At 40.1% G+C, this 19,673-nt stretch overlaps 1 protein-coding gene across 1 annotated transcript in view; it reads left to right on the top strand.

The window, feature by feature from the left end:
• The window catches only part of LRRK1 (leucine rich repeat kinase 1), a 2,417,153-nt gene that overhangs the window by 2,222,171 nt on the left and 175,309 nt on the right, over window positions 1-19,673 (top strand). The window contains 1 exon segment of the mRNA XM_044078686.1: window positions 11,697-11,814. Within this exon segment, the coding sequence (XP_043934621.1) occupies window positions 11,697-11,814 (118 nt within the window).

Below are 19,673 nucleotides of genomic sequence, written 5' to 3'. Positions count from 1 at the left end.
CCCCACTGGCACAGCTGTAGGGTCCAGATCTCAGCCTAGTGGGCAAGATAAAACCTCAAGCACCCTCTCTGTCCAACTAGTGTTTGTGTCCCTGTGCAAGTAGCTGACACATACACACTTTGAGATACAAGTTATATACAAACACAAAGACACTCCTGGGGAAGACTGGCACAGATTCTACAGCTGTTCCCCCTTTCTGCCCACTCTAAAAGGCAGTACCAACTGCCACCACCCACTAATATTTATCAGCTGCTAAAAAGTTCCTTACTAAAGGGTGTCCAATTATTACTGTGCAATATTATTATCCAAATGATGAGTGACTTGGACAGTATCACTATATATGTGCAATGTACTCTGGAGCTTTAATTACCTCTACTCAAAACAGCCACAGTTGAAAGGTTTAAAAATATTTAATAATAAATAATAAAAACACAAGACAATACTTATTACTACACAGTGCTAGTCAATAGTTCAGAGATCACAAAGAAATACTTAAAATAATACAGTAGAAAAGTTCTGACATCAATACAGGGAAAAAAGACTAATCTAATCTTCCTATTTCCTAGCTATATCTAAGAGAAAACACAGTTCTAAAATAAACTTACATATAGAGCATAGGCAGTGCTGGTGAGTTGGATGTTCTCAAGACAAATACAAAATGCTCTCTGATTCTCTCTCTCTAAATTGATATCACAGTGCTGCTTCACATTACATCATTCTTAACAATTTTCTGTTTTCCCAGGCTAAGAGAAACTCAGAGGTTAATAGCCGTTTTTATCTTGCAGCTGGTCAAGAAGCCAGAGCAATAAAATAAATTATACATGTAAATTCTAGCCATTAACTCTGGCCTCAAAGCAAAAGGAAAAATTCCTTCATTTAGACATCTCTGCTCTGAGTTTTTACATCGATTACACAATGCTTGACTTATCAGGTTTCCTACAGCAGAGTGCACTGTTGTTAGATTTTTGCAGTTCCACATTTAACACCATTTTTCCCCATTTAAGAGAATAAGCCAGTGGCTTATATTAATATTTACAAATGGCAGAATTATCTACAAAATTCTGTCTGGCTAGGCTGGCAGCCTTCACATATTTTTACAAGGGCAACAAATCTGGTCCTCACATACATGTCAAACAGATGCACTGCCACAACTGTTGGACCCACATTAGTTAAAACTGACCACAAATCAGTCACCTTCAAGCTGGCACTAACACCAGGACTCACAAAGGGTGAAATCAAACTTAAAAACTTCATCAAGGCAAACTATACCCTCCTAGGTGAAGGTATAAATGCATTCCAAGCCCCACCCCAAGCTGGAGGTGGTAACTATACTGAAGCTTATACTAAAGCCCTGTATAATCACTTGCATAAGTGTATAATCTTGGCTATACCAGAAAGAATCAAAGCCAGAGCCCCAAGTAAAAACAAGCTGCTGTGGTGGACATCCAGCATCAACAAACTTTACAATAAACATAAAATGTTGCTGTACAAGAAAACAAAAGCAAGCCCCAGCAATGGAAAGGCACCCTCCTCAGTCTCAACAGGCAAATAAGACAACTTGTCAAATCCTGTACGGGTTCCTTTGAGAGAAACTTAGCAGGTACAGCCAAGGATAACCATAAGGCTTTTTACAGTTACACACATAACCTAAAGGGTAGGACCCAAGCATGTGCAGAACTCTAGTGGCTAATGGTATCACACAGACTGACACCACAGAGATAACAAACCTGCTGGGGGATAGGTTTGGTGAAAATTTCACTCCCTTATCCCTAGCTAACGTATAACAAACCTTCCCCCAACCCTACATATCTGAAGAGCAGGTCCTCAAAGCTTTGTCCAAGACAAAAAAAAAACACAGCCTCTATGGGACCAGACAACATCCCAGGCTGTCTTCTAAACAGGCTAAAACATGAACTAGCATCATCACTAAGTACCCTTTTCAGTCATAGCCTAACCACAGGCTTTATTCCTGTGGAATGGAGAACAGCAACAGTTATTCCCCTCCACAAAGGTGGCTTAGCAACAGACCTGGGGAATTAGACCTATAAGCCTGACCAGCCTCATCTGTAAGGCCATGGAACGTATCATTATGGATCTCATAAATAAAGGCATAGGTGACCTCCAAACCCTGAATCCTCCCCAATTCGGTTTTGTGAATGGCAGATTCTCCCTGTTAAATCTGGTGAATTTCTTTGAAAATGTGATCAAGGCCACTTATGAGGGCAAATCTGTGCACACAGCATACCTCGTCCTGGCAAAGGCTTTTGACACAATCCCACATTCAGGCATTAACGATAAACATAGCAAACTGAATATAGACCCTGTCATTGTATGATAGGTTGCCAACTGGCTCACACTATGAAAGTAGGTGACTCCACATCAACCAGCAGAACTGTTGCCAGTGGGTTGCCACAGGAGTCAGTGCTGGGCCCCCTGCTCTTTGTTATATACTTTTCAGAAGTTCAGGTCAAAATTAAAGGGGTTGTGGTTGACCAGGTTTGCAGATGACTGCAAAATAGGTGCAGTCATTGAATTCCCAAATGATGCCAGTATACTCCAGGGGGAGTCTCACCCAGACCAATGACTGGTGTATTAGTTACAGTCTCATACTGAATGCAAAAAATGCATCATCATTCCCTTCAGCACAAACAATGTCCCCTCACACTATCATATCAACAACAATACCCTAAGTACCCATGAAGTGGTAAGGGACCAGGGATCATAAATTGACTACAACTTTAACTTCGACTACCATGTGTCTACTGTAGTAAAAAAGCTTTCTATGCAGCACACCCCCTATACTCGGCCCTTTTCAGGCCCATAATTGAGGATAACTCACCATTTGGCATGTACCTCAGTGGTTTTTCACAAAGAAGATCAAGGTGCTCCAGCATGTGTCTTACACAGACTGACTAAAGTCCCTGTCACTGTACTCCATATGATATACACTTCTTAGGGGAGACTTATGCCGGGTCTACAGAGCAATCCAAGATGCAAACCTAATGATACCTGTAAATCAAACGGGAATAGGGCTACTTATTCCAGGGACCTAAATATGGCCTGCAACTTAATTAGGACATGCTGGAGGGACAGATATATCTCCCAGCGACTGCTACATCGTTAGAACAGGCTACCAATTCATGTGAAACAGAGCACCTCTATGACACTGTTCAAGAGGAACCTAGACAAGCGGATGTGGCACCAACATTTCTAGGGATAGAGCCCACAAAAAAATCTGTTTCCTGCCTTTCCTGTAACTAGTGTAGTCCAGATACAGATTTACTGTATCCAGGACTGTTTGTAGGCTTCTGAGTGGTGCCAAAAAGTGTGTTCTTCAATTTTCCCCTTAGATCTGCTAGTTCTCTCCTGCACTTTTACTAGCTTATTAGTCTAGTACTTTACCAAACTTCTTGTACCAATTATTGTAGCTCACAAAAGTGCTACCAACACTAAATGTTCTACAAGAAAACAGCTCCAGTACTTATTATTAATGTCCACCCCTCCAGGCATGTCTAAAGGTCAGTTCCCTGTGCTTTCTCCTATTAACCTGGTAAGCTTGGGGATCCTGAGGCATGTAGCAACTGCCTCATGTACACTGACAACACCCTCCTCTTACCTCCCAACACTCAGACTTGCAAGAGATACACTTATATATCCAAACTGGAAGTCATGCACTTTCCAGCCAAGACCAGAATAGCTAGTCAAGAGGAAAAGGTCAACACTTGCACCACACCACATGGAACACATAGCCCTCCAGAACACACACCAGCACGGCCTTCACATAAAAACACAAACCACACACCCACCTTTGTGAAGGCTCTCAGTAAAAATCTACCCAAACAGCAGAGACCTCCAAGGCAGAAACGCACTTGTCCACCACAACACAACACTAATCACGAGACGCATAACTCTCCTAAACAGTGTGCCACTCAACCAAAGTCCCTAAGGCAAAACAACATGCCCAACACACTAGTCATAGGTGACTCAATAGTGAGGCACACTGATGTCCCACTCACTAGGTTGAATATGGAGAAAGTAACAGTCAGCTGCCTGTTAGGTGCCAGGATCCACCACATAATGCACTAACTCAGGTCTCTCAATACCAGGTGCAATATGACTATGTCATTGTACATGTGGGTGTGAATGACCTGAGATGTACCTCCCTGCACTACATGAAAAGAGACATGGAGGAGCTCTTGGATTATGTTGCCCAGGCGAATATGACCCTAGCCCTGAGCAGCCTCCTACCATCACCCAGAATGATACCACAGTACAAGCAGAAAATGATTGATTTCAACAATTGGCTAAGTTTCTGGTGTCATTCTAAGGGGATCCAGTATCTGTCTGCCTGGGATGACATGATTGACAGACCTCGATGCTTTGCCAGAGATTGCCTGCATCTGTCACCCCTGGGCTTCCAGAAACTGGCCAAGGCTCTTGCCACCCCTATAGGGCCTTTTTTAGGTGGTGTTCCAAAGACCAAATTACCACCGTAACAGCTACAAACAAATGCAATCTGATGGGTCATGTTGCTCACTGCTTAGAAGTCTAAATCTCAAAATGTACTCGCTCGAAGTATTCCTTAAAATGGAGAATATCAACATTTTTGCTTTAATAGGGACCTTGTTCAAGGCACCAGAAAGGACCCCTACACTACCAGGCTATAACTCATTCCACACCTTTCAGCCCCAGAACTTGGACCAAAGCTCCAATGGTGTTTCCATACTCATAAAGAATTTTATTAGTTGCTATTCTAGTCACATGATTTGGGCTAGAAAGTACTTAAGCCTTGAATTTTTAATCATGGTTTATCTTGAAAAAGCCTGGTATGCCTCCAGGTGAAAGCGCTTGATGTGGAATTTTTTATCATTTCATTAAAACAGTTTTATTTAAGTCATTTTGAATTTTTTGCTCCTGTTGAGCCTTTGGATATATCATTTTGTTCTTGGTCTGGTTCAGATCTAATTTGGGTTTGGGTTCCATACTCATAAAGAATGTACACACCTCCAGACTGGAAACTGGTAGCCCAGCTTAACACATCAGAGATGCTTCAGGTGCAGCTAACATTGGGTAAGACAGCAATTCAGGTCGTAGCCTGCAGTAAGTCCCCAACCATGACCCAAGACTGACACTCCACATTTCTAAGCACCGTGAAGAATATTAGGGTGCAACCTAACACTCTCATACTGGGTGACTTCAACTACCCCTCCATTAACTGGGAAAACTACTCATGTACCAATACACTTCCCCAACATTTCCTGGAATTCATTAATTCCAATGCCCTGGACCAGCTTGTTCTTACCCCCACTAGAGATAGCAACATCTATGACCTGGTCATTACTAACATGGGTGACCATTGCTCCATATCAACAGTTAACTCCTCCCTGGTTATATCCCACCACAAACTAATTACTTTGAAAATCCACATCCCTCCCACCCCCCCCCTGCAAAGGTAACCACCATGAAAATCTTCCCCAAAGCTAACTTTGGACTCCTAAAAACAGAGGTGGCTAACTTCATGGCACCCATGCAATTGGAGAACAGTTGCATGACCACCGAATCATACACTAATGTCCTGTACTAACACTTACACAAATACATGGATCTCAACATACCCAATAGAACCAAGAACTCTACTCCAAAAAAAGGAAGCCAATCTGGTGGTCCCCTGCCATAAACAAACTCTACAACAGAAGGAGGAAACTGATGAGAAATAAGGTGAAGTTCCAAGACTGGAAAAACTCCCTTATCAGCCTCAACAAAAAGCTGAGATCCCTCATCAAATCCTCTAAAGCTAGCTATAAAAACAGAATTGCAGCAGATATTAAAGACAACCATAAGGCCTTCTGTAGTTATGTAAAGAATCTCCACGGCAATACCCAGATTTGCACAGAGCTGTAGCACAATGGTACCTCCTATACTGAGCCAATGGATATTGCCAATATACTGGCCAACAGATTCAGTGCCAACTTTACTCCCCCCCAAAGAACCAATCACGATACCAGTAGATTGCCAGGCACCCAGTATTACTGCTGCACAGGTTAAAACAGCATTGTCCAAGGCCAAGAATGCAGCTTCTATGGGACCTGACAATATCCCCGGCTGTGTTCTACATGAACTGCAGAGTGAACTGGCACTTCACCTGTGTGCCCTGTTCAATCACAGCCTCACCTCAGGCTTTCTCCCTACCCTATGCTGCACTGCTACAGTCATCCCTCTCCACAAAAGAGGAGCGACTACAGACCCTGGGAACTATTACCCCATTAGCCTGACAAGTCTGACGTGCAAAGCTATGGAATGCATCATCATGGACCTAATAAACAAGGATATAGGGAATCTCCAAACTCTGGATCACACACAGTTTGGTTTTGTGAAGAGTAGATCATGTCTGCTCAACCTGGTCGACTTCTTTGAGTCAGTCACTAGAGCTGTGGATGAAGGCAAGGTGGTTCATACAGCCTACCTTGATCTGGCCAAGGCCTTTGATACCATTCCCCACTCAGGAATCATAGAAAAACTCACTAAGCTAGGCATCAACCCTTATATCACTAGGTGGGTTGCAAACTGGCTCACAGATAGAACCCACAGTGTAAAAGTAGCTGACTCCAAGTCAGATTGCCAACCAGTCACGAGTGGAGTCCCACAGGGTTCGGTCCTGGGACCTCTCCTGTTTTGTATCTCCTTCTCAGAAGTCCAGGCCAACATGAAAGGACTCTGGCTGACAAAGTTCACAGACGACTGCAAGTTGGGAGCCATTATTAACTCCCCAAGTGATGTTGACATCCTACAGAAAGGCCTCACTGAGACCAACAACTGGTGTCAGAACTATGGCCTTAAGCTCAATGCCAAAAAATGTCTTGTCACCCCCTTTGAGAAAAACCCAGTTCCCATGAATTACCACATCGATGGTAGTCCACTGAACACAGAAGGCGTTATAAGAGAACTGGGAACACAGGTTGACAGCAACCTCTCTTTTGACCACCACATTGCCACTGTGGTCAGAACGTCTTTCTATGTGGCACATCTCATTACTAAGGGTTTTGCATCCAGGAAGAAAGAGGTCATCATCTCCCTCTAATCTTCCCTCATTAGGCCAGTCATCGAGTACAATGCCCCATTTGGCATGTACCTCACTGGACAACTGCAATAACTGGAGAGGCCACAAAAGTACCTCATAAAGAGGATCCTAGGCCTTAAACACTTGTCCTATATGGACAGACTCAAAAAACTCCAACTATTCTCTGTCTCATATCATCTACTTAGAGGCGATCTCTGCTTGACTTACAAAGCCATGCCTGACCCAGCTCTGTTAAAAATACTACATCTAAAGAAATCCCAATCCCGACACACTATACACTCCAGAGACCTCAACCTCATTACCACAATCAACAGAACAAGCTGGAGGGACAGATTCATAACCCAGAGACTGCTCATGCTATGGAATAGACTTCCCATACATGTCAAGCGGAGTGCCTCATTGGCCCTCTTCAGGAGAAATCTTGATGAGTGGATGGGAAATAGAATATTCACCCTGGGTATCACTCCAGTGGCTCAACTCGACAGAGGCACTGGGAACTAAGGTCAGGTGGCACGATGCCAGGGTAATCTTAAAGGCCCCAGGGCCATTAGCCTAGTACAACACCTATGAACCATTGAACCTATGAACAACCCTCCTGGACATGTGCAGTCATCACTAAATGCAATCTTGAGTATTGCCTAGCATTTCTGTGGTATTGCATTGGGATGAAATGACTAGGTTTAAAATCACCTCCGGCTCGATAGCCTAGTAATCTCCTATGATCCTATGAAAAGAATACAAAAATGAAAATCTGTCACATGGACAGCATATTTAAAGAAATATTTATCCTAGAACTGAATAAATCTAGGTTAGTCTAAAGAAATGCTGTAACTGTTCTACCTAATTAATACTTCACCTAACTTAGATGTACATTTAAACAGCAGCTTACATAGATTTTTATACAAAAGTCATCTAAGCAAGATTACTGACTTTAATTTATACTGTATTCAGCTCTAGATTCTTATATTTTTGTATTTTAATGTATCACTTCTTTTACCATAATAATATGGAATAGGTGCATCATGTACCAGCCTATAGAAAGTTGCTGAGTAATTCTTCATTCCGAAAAGGACATTTTTGTAAATTCATATCATCCAAATGTGATCAACAATGCTGACCTGTACCTGCAGCAACTGTGAAGGGTACACACTAGTAACTTTTGGTTAAGTCAGTAGTGGTTAGGTATTTAGTCACACTCAGATGCTCAATGGCTTCATTTGTCCAGGCAAGGGGTAAGCATCTGACTCTGTGCTCTCTATAGTCCTCACATAATTTGGGGCTGTTATCTTCTTTGGCACTGATGAATCCTAGGGACTGTTGGACTCTTGTATTACTTCCACTTCCAATATGTCCTGAAGTTCATATCAGAGCTTGCCTAACTGTATCCTGCATCCTGTAAAAAGGTTTGTCTGATGGGCTGTTGTGATTCTGTGTCCACCTTGTGCTCTACCAGGTGGGTACATCCTAGCTCACCAGTAAACATATACCTAAATTCCTGTAATTCTGCTTACATTTCCTGAACCTTGGTAGGAAATAGCTACTGTCAGGGAGCTACCTCATTCACCAGGATGTTGACTGTCCCTCATTGAGGGGATCAGCCAACAGACACGCCTTGACACACACAGTTCCTCCTGCAATCAACTACTGAAACTGTGTACTAAGACCTCTCTATCATGATAGGGCTTTATCATATTAACATGGTGGAATCTGTGCTTCTCCATCCTATCTGGCAAATCAACATCACTCTCTTTATATTTTCACAGTGGTAAAAATGTCTCTCCCAGGCTGCCTGTAACTTGTGTCTCCAAGGAATAAGCACTGTCACCTGCTGCTCAACAGAATATTCTCTGTCTCTAGCTGTCTTGTCATTGCAGACTTTTTGCTGCTACTGAACCTTTGCCAGGTGCTCCTGGGAAATTCCTATGAACTTACTAAGAGATTTCTCACTAAAAATTAAAAAATACAAGACGTAAGACACATGCCTTATGCAGACTGACTAAAGGCCCTATTCCTTCACTCCATAGGTTCATAGGTTCATATTGTTTATTAAGAGGGGACTTATGGCTGACCTACAAGGCATTCTCTAATCCAGCCCTGATGAAAATGTTGCAAATTCACAAGAAGTATTCAAAGGTCATGCATTCCATGCACTTGAACCTCATTTGCATCTCTTAACAGAACTTGCTGGAGAGACAAATTTGTATCTCAAAGGCTACCTTGTCTATGGAATAAACTCCCCATCTTCGTAAAACAAAGCCCACCCCCCACTCTCTTCAAAAATAATTTGGATAAATGAATGGGGAACTGTAAATTCACTCCTGGGGTACTGTCCATGTTCCTTATGGACAGAGGCAGTCTGTAAAATAATTCAGGGCTCCAACACCCAAAGATCCCCTACCCTGATACTGCCCCATCCAATATCTGGGGAATTAAGATATAATATTGTCATATCCTGGGTACTGTTGACTAGGCTTGTAAAGGCTCTTTTGCCATTAGCCTAGTAATCACCTACAAACCAAAGAACATGCCTATCTGTAGTTAATATTGCAAACCTTTTTTGGTTTCAAGATTGGTACTATGGAAACATTGTCACTGATTCCTGGAAACTTTGTGGCATTAAGCTTTGGTTGACACAATAGTTCTCATTCAAATCCGCATTTTCAGTGCCCTTCCCTTTCAGAGGTATTTATCTGCTAATAACAAAAACACAAACTTCTTGTAGTTTGGGCAAATAAGAGAATGCTTACATAGTACACTGTTAACATTTCCCTTCTTAATATCTGCAACGTGCTCATAAATCCCTTCTTTAAGGAAACATTTTCCCAACATAATATGCATCAGAGGAAAGACATTGTGAAAGGTATTCTACTGCTGTGGTGTTGCACTTACCAGGACAATGGATTTTCCTCTCCATATGTGTGGATATGAAATGTATTATGCACTGCCGAAATCTATGCACAAAACAAGACCCCTCATCCAAACCAGAAATTCTAATGCTAACTAAATTATCTTATCTTTGCCAGCAATTCCTGTATTGTAACAGTATGTTGTTTTTTTGTTTGAAAGAACATCAGTTTCTGTATTAACACAACATTATGATTGTACCAGTCATTTTATAAGTCTGTTTACTGCTGTTCTGCCATCACCAGCATCATAGTTTTCTGTTGCATGTACCTTGATATTTAATGGTGCACTCAGTTACTACTTTTCACCTCAGTTTACCCAACACATCAAATACAAGTGTACCATGTGGACCCATATCTACCCATATCTACAAGTACAGCTAACTACTATATTTAGTTATCGTAAACTAGTCATAACAGTATATTTGCATATTTTATATAATGTTAAATACTCCTCCTGCAGATTAGATTTTTTAACAAAGAAATACTACTATAATTTGGAGTAACTAAAGGGAAGCTAACATAAAGCAGTTACTGCAGTCTTGCTCCAGTGTTGGAGTGTCATAGCTGCATTTAATCAAATGAAAACATGGTGTAAATATTATTTAAAAGTGTATAATGATGATGATAATGTATTTTTTGTCCCTAGAAAGTTTTCTTCATGTTCCAAAACTACATTTTTAATAACTTATATTTTACTATCGTTAGCACAACAGAAAGGAAATATTTCTGTTTCTGGTCTTTGTAGACAAAAGGCATTGAGTATATGTTTGTAATTAATGCTGAGTAATCTAAAGTTAGGTAAGTAACAAGTGCAGGGGTGGTAAAACATTTTAAAGAAATGCTACCGCAGATTAAAATAAAATGTTAGAAGAACTGAGTCATATAAATTATTCATAATCTAAAAGATTTTTTCTTTGCATAATAGTGTATTCACATTGAAATCAATGTATTAGTTAACGTGTAGAATAGAACAATACATACCGATTTGTTTCAAAAGTAAAAGTTTGTATATGGATGATTCATCTAAACTGAGGAGGCCTTAAGCGACTTGTATAACTTGTAGCCTTAGCCTGAAATTGATTGAAAACTTTTAGCCTTATCACAATTAAGAACTTGTTTTTCTCAGTGAAGCAGAGAGCAATATGGTGTCCTTCTCATAAAGGATCCTTTCAATATGTACTGTTAGTCATATTTTATGTATCTATTCTGCCTTTTGTACTTCATTTGTACAGCTCAGCCTTCAGTGTAATACTTATTTAGTAGATGTATTTGAGCTGTCACTTGAAGAGTTGTACTGTTAAGTAGCCCCTACTTAATGATAATGCAGTGCCTGACAGTTTCACTTTTAGCAACAAGATAGCAATGAATGTGCATCTGTGCTTAGAATGGAGCTATTCTGTTCTTCCATCCTGAGTTTGAAGCAGAGATATTATATGTTTGTTATAATAATGAACATGTTTTATGTTGGTCAACCACATTCTGCTTCCATTTGCAAGTGTATGATGCAAAATTCTCTTCTGCTATGGTTTTTCATAGCCAAAGGCTCCAGTCTTTGTATGAATCATGAACAGCAAAGTATACAGACTGTGATGGGTACTGAATTTCAGAATGCTGAATTTAAGTGCAGTGCATGACTATTGTTGTTATTGCTTTTGTTATTTTGCATTGCTATATGTCATCATTAATAAGAGAATAATGTTTATTATCTGCAGGAACTACACTGTAATTAATATTGAGAAAGGAATAACAGAAGTGCAGAGGATGAGCTGTCCAGGAATAAAGCTCTGCTGCCAGTTGAAAACACAGTCTACTCTCTGGCTTGCAAGTGAGGTAATGTTATGGGATGATATTAGGACAAAGGCCAGTTTCAACCAGAATGAACTTCATTAACCTGAGTCATTAGAATTTCAGAGACTTCACTCAGCATTAGCTGCATATGCATTATACTAAATGTTATTAACAGGTACATCAGAATATATATACTAAGGATGCTGCTTTACTTATGTACTTCATTCCCTATCTCACCATGTTGTGTTGCAGTTTTTGTGCTGAAAGTTGCGTTATCTGATATGCCATAAAGGGACTGATTCCTGATCTCTGTAGTGTGTTACAGACACTTGGGTTCAAAGCACCTTGCAGTATGTACATCTTATGGTGTGATGTTCAGCACACCAAAGGACTCACTTACCACTGCAGCACCTGTTCAGCTAACAGTGATCCAGTGGCCTTTGTAGTTCTTCTTCCATGTTTGGAATAACAGAATACTCATTCTCTCCAAGTCCTGTTTCCATGGCACTGATTGTTTTAGTATCGCAAAGAGAGTTGCTATTTGTTAACAGTTCATTTTTTTAATTTCTCCAAATATTTTTTGGATTACGATACTGTGACAGGAATAGACCCCATTCCTGATGCAAAATATGATTAAAGTTCAGTGCATTAGTATTGCTTCAGTCTTCGATTTTTGCCAAGAATGCTTTTCTCAGCACCCGTAATGTATTGACGTTTGCCTTCTGCAGCATCCCGAGTTGCATATATTGGTAACATATTTAAGTATACTTAAAATTTATTTTTATTAGCCCTGTTGTTCCTGTTACTGTTAAACCTGCCTGGGTGTCTTTATTCCATAGTGTTCTAGTTTCTGCTTTCTTATCTTGGTATTTTATGACTTTGTCTCTCAGTACAGAGAAGACTGTAATCACTAGGTGTAGCTATTTCACTTATTAATGTTAATTTTGCTTTTTTTGAATGTCATATCTGGATTTCTTGCTTCTGTTTTTTTTAACTGTTGATAATGAATGATCCCATGTGACGAGAACCTCTTCTTTTTCAGCAACCCTTTGTGGTTTATGTTTCCAATGTTTCTTAGTTACTTCTGTGATGTAGTGTTTGCACAACCCCCAGTGTAACAGTCTTGCCACTTGGGTCTTTCAATATATAGACCCTCAGCTTTGAGCATATTACAGCCAGCAATGAGATGTGCAGCTGTTTCAGGTTCCTCTTTTAAGCCACACATGCATCAAAGCTTGACAAACATAGCAATTCCAGAAGTTCCATTTACTTGCCATTATAACTGTGGACTTTCTGGAGTTTTCTTTCCTCAGCTTCTGGTTATGTTCTTTATATTCATTCCTTTTTTGGCATTTTCTGTTGCTACCTGCCTTTTCTTTTTGTGGTTTTATGTCCATTTCCATTCATTTCTGAAATGCTTCTGTAAATTTGAGCAAATTTTTATTTTAGAGTTGTTTTTTTCATGGCTTAGAACTTGTATGGTGTTTTGATCTGATGATTTCCACAAATATGAGTTTAGTCCCAAAACTGCAGGTCTGTATTTGTAGTCAGTTTCAAAGAGGTCCATACTGCCTTCAGTTAAAGGTTGTATAGTTTTGCTGTGCTCTGTTTTTTATATACTTTGATAAGCTTGAAGCAGTTCTCTTTTTTTATAGTCCAACTGTTTCAGTGCTTTTTTTGAGACCAGTTAGTCATTACAAAGTTGTAAGTTAGAAAAGAAAGAACACATTGATTTTTAGTTTGAACTTTATTCCTACGTGTCAAGTCTGTTTTCATTATTAGCTTTAGTCTTCCAAAATATCCCTAGCTAAGCTTTGCTTTCATTTCTTTCATTTGTTCATGCTTTAATGCTGACTCTTAATTCCAAAGATATTTGTGTACTCCCTCTTGTAGTTCTTTTATATCACGTTCACCTACCAGATTATTTTCTTGGTTCCTCAGTTTTACATGAAGACTGCGTTTATAATCTCAGTTATAACAGAAGAGGCTAGCATATTTTAGCTACATATTCTACAGATATATTTCTACTTGATAGCTGCCTATTGAGGAGGCACCATATCCTGGGACAAGTGTACACTTTGTATTGCTGTTATCCACACTATGACAGAATACCTTCCTTTTTACATATGGTAAGATTTTCAAGTTAATCTTTTCCACCCATATAGGATAGTATTTTCTTTGCTACATTACAGGATTAAGGTGGTATCTCCTCTGTTACTCATTTGTTTCTTTAGGCCCTAACTTTTCAAAAATATTAATTTTGTGGCTACTCATTCTGTGTTATTCATTTTCAGAATGTCTGCTCATAGAATATCTTCTATGCTTGAAGGTAATTTTAAAGGTCATTGTTTAAACAGGGACTGTCAAGGTACATCAGAATAATGCTGCCTCCTCTTCTGATCTTTTATGACAAACTAATGCCACAGTTTATAATACTACACTGACAAGGATATGACTGTAACTGTTTTAGGTGTGCTGTTTATAATGGCTTTAGATCTGCATCCGCAATTACTACATTCTGTTTTATGTTACGTTATGATGCTGGAATAGTGAAGTAGTGGCAGTAGTTGCTGTTTGTTTTTTTTTACTGTGATGCAGCTTTACTAAAGAGTGTACCTCGTGTCTCTATTACTTAGTGTAGCTGTAATAACTATCTTAACTGTTTAGAATTGGAAACATTGTATTAATAGGCTGAAAAACATCTTATATTAGATGTAATGCTTTGGCAACAGTTTCATAATTTAGAACTATGTGATACACACCCTACAGCAATGTTTTATTAGTGTGTGTTTGATAGCATGTAACACACTCACAGTGCGTCTGAAGGGAATTGAGGATATCGTTGTGTATTGGACTACTTGTATTTCTGTTTAAAGATATATTTAGACACAGATGCAGTTAACACAGCTGCTGTAATATAAGCTGCACTCTTAAATGAGTCTATGCCATAAACAAAATGCAAATGTACTGTGAAACTGAGTTAGATGCATTATAACCTCTGCACTGTTCTCCTAACATATTTCTCATCTTACTCTCCCCCTTAATCTCTCTAGCTCCCCTCGACCCCTTGGCTAACCCATTAATAGTGCCAGTTGTGGAATAAAGGAGCCGTTTAAGAGAACGGCCAAAGTGTCTTATGGACAGCATCACCATCCTATCTAAACCTACAAATTATAGAAAATATTTATTCTTCCTAAACTACTGTAAAAGTTAATGTTACCTAAACTAAAGACTATTGCTAGTACAGGGCAGCTGTAGTGAGCACGATATCATGCTCGATTAGCCCACTTAACCACGGCTCACATTAACTAGCATCTTATCCTATCCCTAAATCCTGCATCACTTGTTATCTAGTGTGGTGTACTTTTAATCCCCGTTTCTCAATTCTTGCAGCCGATTATAACTCCCCGCTTGTAAAATCAAGCTAGCAAGGCTAAGACTGTTACCTACCTTCCTAAATTGGATAATTAACTTGCCCTCCATTTTTTGTATTATACTTACTGATTGTTTTTAGGGGCATTCCCTCTGTTTCTGTTGTAGCCCCACTCCGGGGCATTCCCTCTGTTTCTGTTGTAGCCCCACTCTATTTGCCCTCGCTATGCTTGGGCTCACTTTGCTGAACTGCCCACCCCCATTCCCACCCATCCCCATATAATTTCCTTTATACCTAACCACTTACTTCCTCCTACCTTTACACTCCTCCCCTTCCTGTTCCTCACTAATTCTCCACCATACTCCCTACTTCCATCAGAGAATCCAAACCTCCTCCATTGCCTCTCTAACACACAACCCAATACCCAATTACAATTATATATATATATATATATATATATATATATATACACACACACACATATATAACATATTTATATTTATTTTATATATGTATATATATATATATATATATATAAAGACAGAAGTGGCAAACTTCACAACACCCATGCTGACGGACAATAGAGGTATGACTGCTGAATCCTACACAAATGCACTTTATAAGCACTTACATGAGTGCATGGATCATGCAATCCCTAACAGAACCAAGATGCTATCCTCCAAAAAAAAGGAAGCCAATCTGGGGGTCCCTTGCTGTAAACAAACTCTACAACAGAAGAAAGAAACTGTTGCAAATAAGAGTAAAATCCCATGATTGGAGAAACTCCCTGCTCAGCTTCAGTAAGAAGCTGAGATCCCTCATAAAATCCTCCAAAGCTAGTTATGAAAACAAAATTGCCACTGACTCTAAAGACAACCACAAAGCATTCTATAGTGATGTCAAGAATCTCAATGGCAACACTCAGATCTGCTCTGAGTTGCAGCACAATGGCACTAAATATACAGAACCAACGGATATTGCCAACATCCTGGCAGATAGGTTCAGTGCTAACTTTACCCCTCTGTCATCCCCTAAAGGGCCCATCTCTGTACCAGAAGAATGCAAAGTTCCTGTAATCATGGCTTCACAGGTAAAAAACACACTATCCAAAGCCAAGAACACAGCATCAATGGGACCTGACGACATCCCAGACTGTGTTCTACATGAACTACAGAACAAACTGGCACCCCACCTAAGTACCATGTTCAATCATAGCATCACCTCAGGCTATGTGCCCACTGAATGGTGCACAGCGACAGTTATCCCACTCCACAAAGAGAGAGCCACCACAGACCCCGGAAACTACCGTCCGATTAGCCTAACGAGCCTGGTCTGCAAGGCTATGGAGCGTATCATCATGGAACTTATAAACAATGACATTGGTAATCTCTAAACTCAGGACCCCACCCAGTTCGGGTTTGTAAAAGGCAGATCATGTCTCCTAAACCTGATAGACTTCTTTGAAGCAGTCACCAAAGCCATAGATGAGGGTAAGGTGGTTCACACAGCCTATCTAGATCTCTCCAAGGCTTTTGCCACCATCCCCCACTCTGGAATTATAGATAAACTCACTAAACTAGGTATACATCTCTATGTCACAAGATGGGTTGCCAACTGGCTCACTGACAGAACCCATACTGTGAAAGTAGCAGACTCCAAATCCAGCTTCAGACCAGTGACAAGTGGAGTACCACAGGGTTCAGCCCTGGGTCCTCTCCTGTTTGGTATCTACTTCTCTGAAGTACAGGCCAACACAGAAGGTCTTTGGCTAATGAAGTTCGCAGATGACTGCAAACTAGGAGCCATAATCAAAACTCCAAAAGATGTGGACATCCTACAAAAGGGCCTTGCTGAGACAGATGCCTGGTGTCAAAGCCATGGCCTCAAGCTCAATGCCAAAAAGTGCATTGTCATTCCTTTTGGTAAAAACTCAGTACCCATGAACTACCACATAAGTGGTAGTCTACTTAACACCGAAAGTGTGATAAGAGATCTTGGGACACAGGTGGACAGTAGTCTCTCCTTTGATAATCACATCACCACAGTAGTCAGGAAATCCTTCTATGTGGCACACCTCATCACAAAAGGTTTCTCATCCAGGAAAAAAGAGGTCATTGTTCCCCTCTACTCGTCACTCATTAGACCCATTATAGAGTACAATGCCCCTTTTGGTATGTACCTTACAAGACATCAACAACAACTGGAAAGGCCACAGAAATACCTCACAAAGAGGATTAGTGGCCTCAAAGAGATGCCCTATGCAGACCGTCTCAAAAAACTGCAGCTTTACTCCATTGCATATCGCCTACTCAGAGGCGATCTCTGCCTAACATACAAAGCTATGTCAAACCCAGAGCTTTTAGACATGCTCCACGTAAAGAAATCCCAATTCCTACGAGCTACACGCTCTAGGGACCTAAACCTCATCAGTACAATAAACAGAACATGCTGGAGGGATAGATTCCTGTCCCAAATACTTCCCATACTCTGGAACAAACTACCTATCTATATCAAACAAAGCTCCTCATTAGCACTCTTCAAGAAAAATCTTGATGATTGGATGGGAGATAGGAAATTCACCCCAGGGATCACTTCTGTGGCTCTGCTTGACAGTGGCACAGGAAAATAATTTTCTTGGGTGGTGAAAGCCAGGGTACCTTTGGCTAGGCTTATATAGGCCCTAGGGCCAATAGCCTAGTACCTACCTATGAACCTATATATATTAGACAATAGTTCAAATCGAGCAGTAAAAGAAACTCACCACTGAGCGAAGCAGCCTTAACATGAATAGGTAATTGCTTGTTATGTGATTAAGCTGTGCAAAGAAGTTGTATTTAAAGAGTGGCTTTTCACTGAATGTTATTGAAGTCTGAAGAAGCATCATAGGATGTGAAAGCGCTTACTATTTTATTCTGTTCCTGTCAATAAAAAGTGGAATATATCATTGGCTGTTGTCGTTTTGGATTTGTTTGCTGATAATTTTTGGATCTCTACATAGCTGTTGGTGCATCCTTGGTTTTTGTTCTCTTGTAATAGTTCAAATCGGTTTATACTCTATTTTTCTCCAAACCTACAATACTACTTTTAAACTACTGCAGACTTACTGTAACCATGGTTAATCACTGAATTACAGTTAAGTAGCAAATATCTCCCCCCAGATCTTGGAACTCACTAATTCTGCTATCCTTGCTTCTCTAGACAGTACTATTTACCTCTTCCTACCCTTACTGGATAAGCAACAACTTCCTAATATTTAAAAGAACACTCTGGTACTTGTCATACTCTGCAATACTATACACAAGCAATATACCCAGCATTTATTACCCTTATACACACCCCACTCTTTCTGAACTAAATAATATGTACCACACACATCCAACACAGCCACTATATGCATTATTCTACCCATTAACAATCTTCACCCTACTTTTACTTTTCATCCTCTCCTCTTAACACACTCAACTCCATATCTGTACCCCACCCCCATGGCAAACAGAATCCATAGCCAATCCCATAAAACTAAAAAAACTTCCCTATGTCACCATACAAACATAGCTCCTCTCAATCCATCCCTTACTCATACAATAAGCTGACCATCAAAACTAACCCTCAATCTTCTCAAAGACAAACGAAAATAGTTCTCAAACTAACCAAACTCTGTCTACACCTACTCCAAAAACTCAATTCATGTGGAGACATACACCCTAATCCTGGACCCATTACATCAATAAACCAAAAATCAAATCAGCTAAATCCCCTATACCACAGACCTACCTCTTCTCTACCCTTTTTAAACATAAATGTAAGAAGCATACTTAACAAAATTCAGGATCTTCATGCCCTACTAGCTCTATACAAACCAGATATTGTTGTGTTAACTGAAACGTGGCTTAAACCAGAACACCACAATAATGAGATCACAGCACCTGGATACAATATTATGCGAAGAGATAGATTAGAGAAAAAGGGAGGAGGTGTAGCAATATTATTCCCAAATCATCTCATCATAGAACAATTAAATTATAATACCCAAGAAGTCAAATATGTAGAACTAATCCTTGCCAAATTAAAAGTAAACTCCAACAAACACATAATTATTGCAGGAGGCTATGTCCCACCAGGAAGTAACACTACTATAATGGAAAGCTTGCTGAACTGGATCTCAAACTTCCTTCTACAAGAAACAATACTAATAGGGGACTTTTATTGACTGACCTAACTGTTCCAGCTGCAATTCCTCTACCTTTATAAACCTCCATGGGTTTACTCAAGCTATTGCCACCCACACTAGAATAGACAAAACATCCAAACGCCAGTCCATCTTGGACTGGATTCTGGTATCTGACCCCACTGTTGCACAGCAATCTGGCTGTCTTCTGGATAGTCTAAGTGACCATCGACCAACCTACCTAATTAGGAATAGATCCCAACACATCAGCCAACCCATCCTCAGGCTTGTACATAACAAAAAGACCTTTATAGCTACTAACTTCATCAATGCACTAAAAAGCTGTAACTGGACTCCCCC

Source organism: Protopterus annectens, chromosome 7.part1 (assembly GCF_019279795.1).
Source record: "Protopterus annectens isolate FY-2018-M chromosome 7.part1, PAN1.0, whole genome shotgun sequence".
Taxonomy (NCBI): domain Eukaryota; kingdom Metazoa; phylum Chordata; order Ceratodontiformes; family Protopteridae; genus Protopterus; species Protopterus annectens.
The sequence above is the reverse complement of the archived record's forward strand: the minus strand, read 5'-3'. Positions and strand labels throughout refer to the sequence as shown.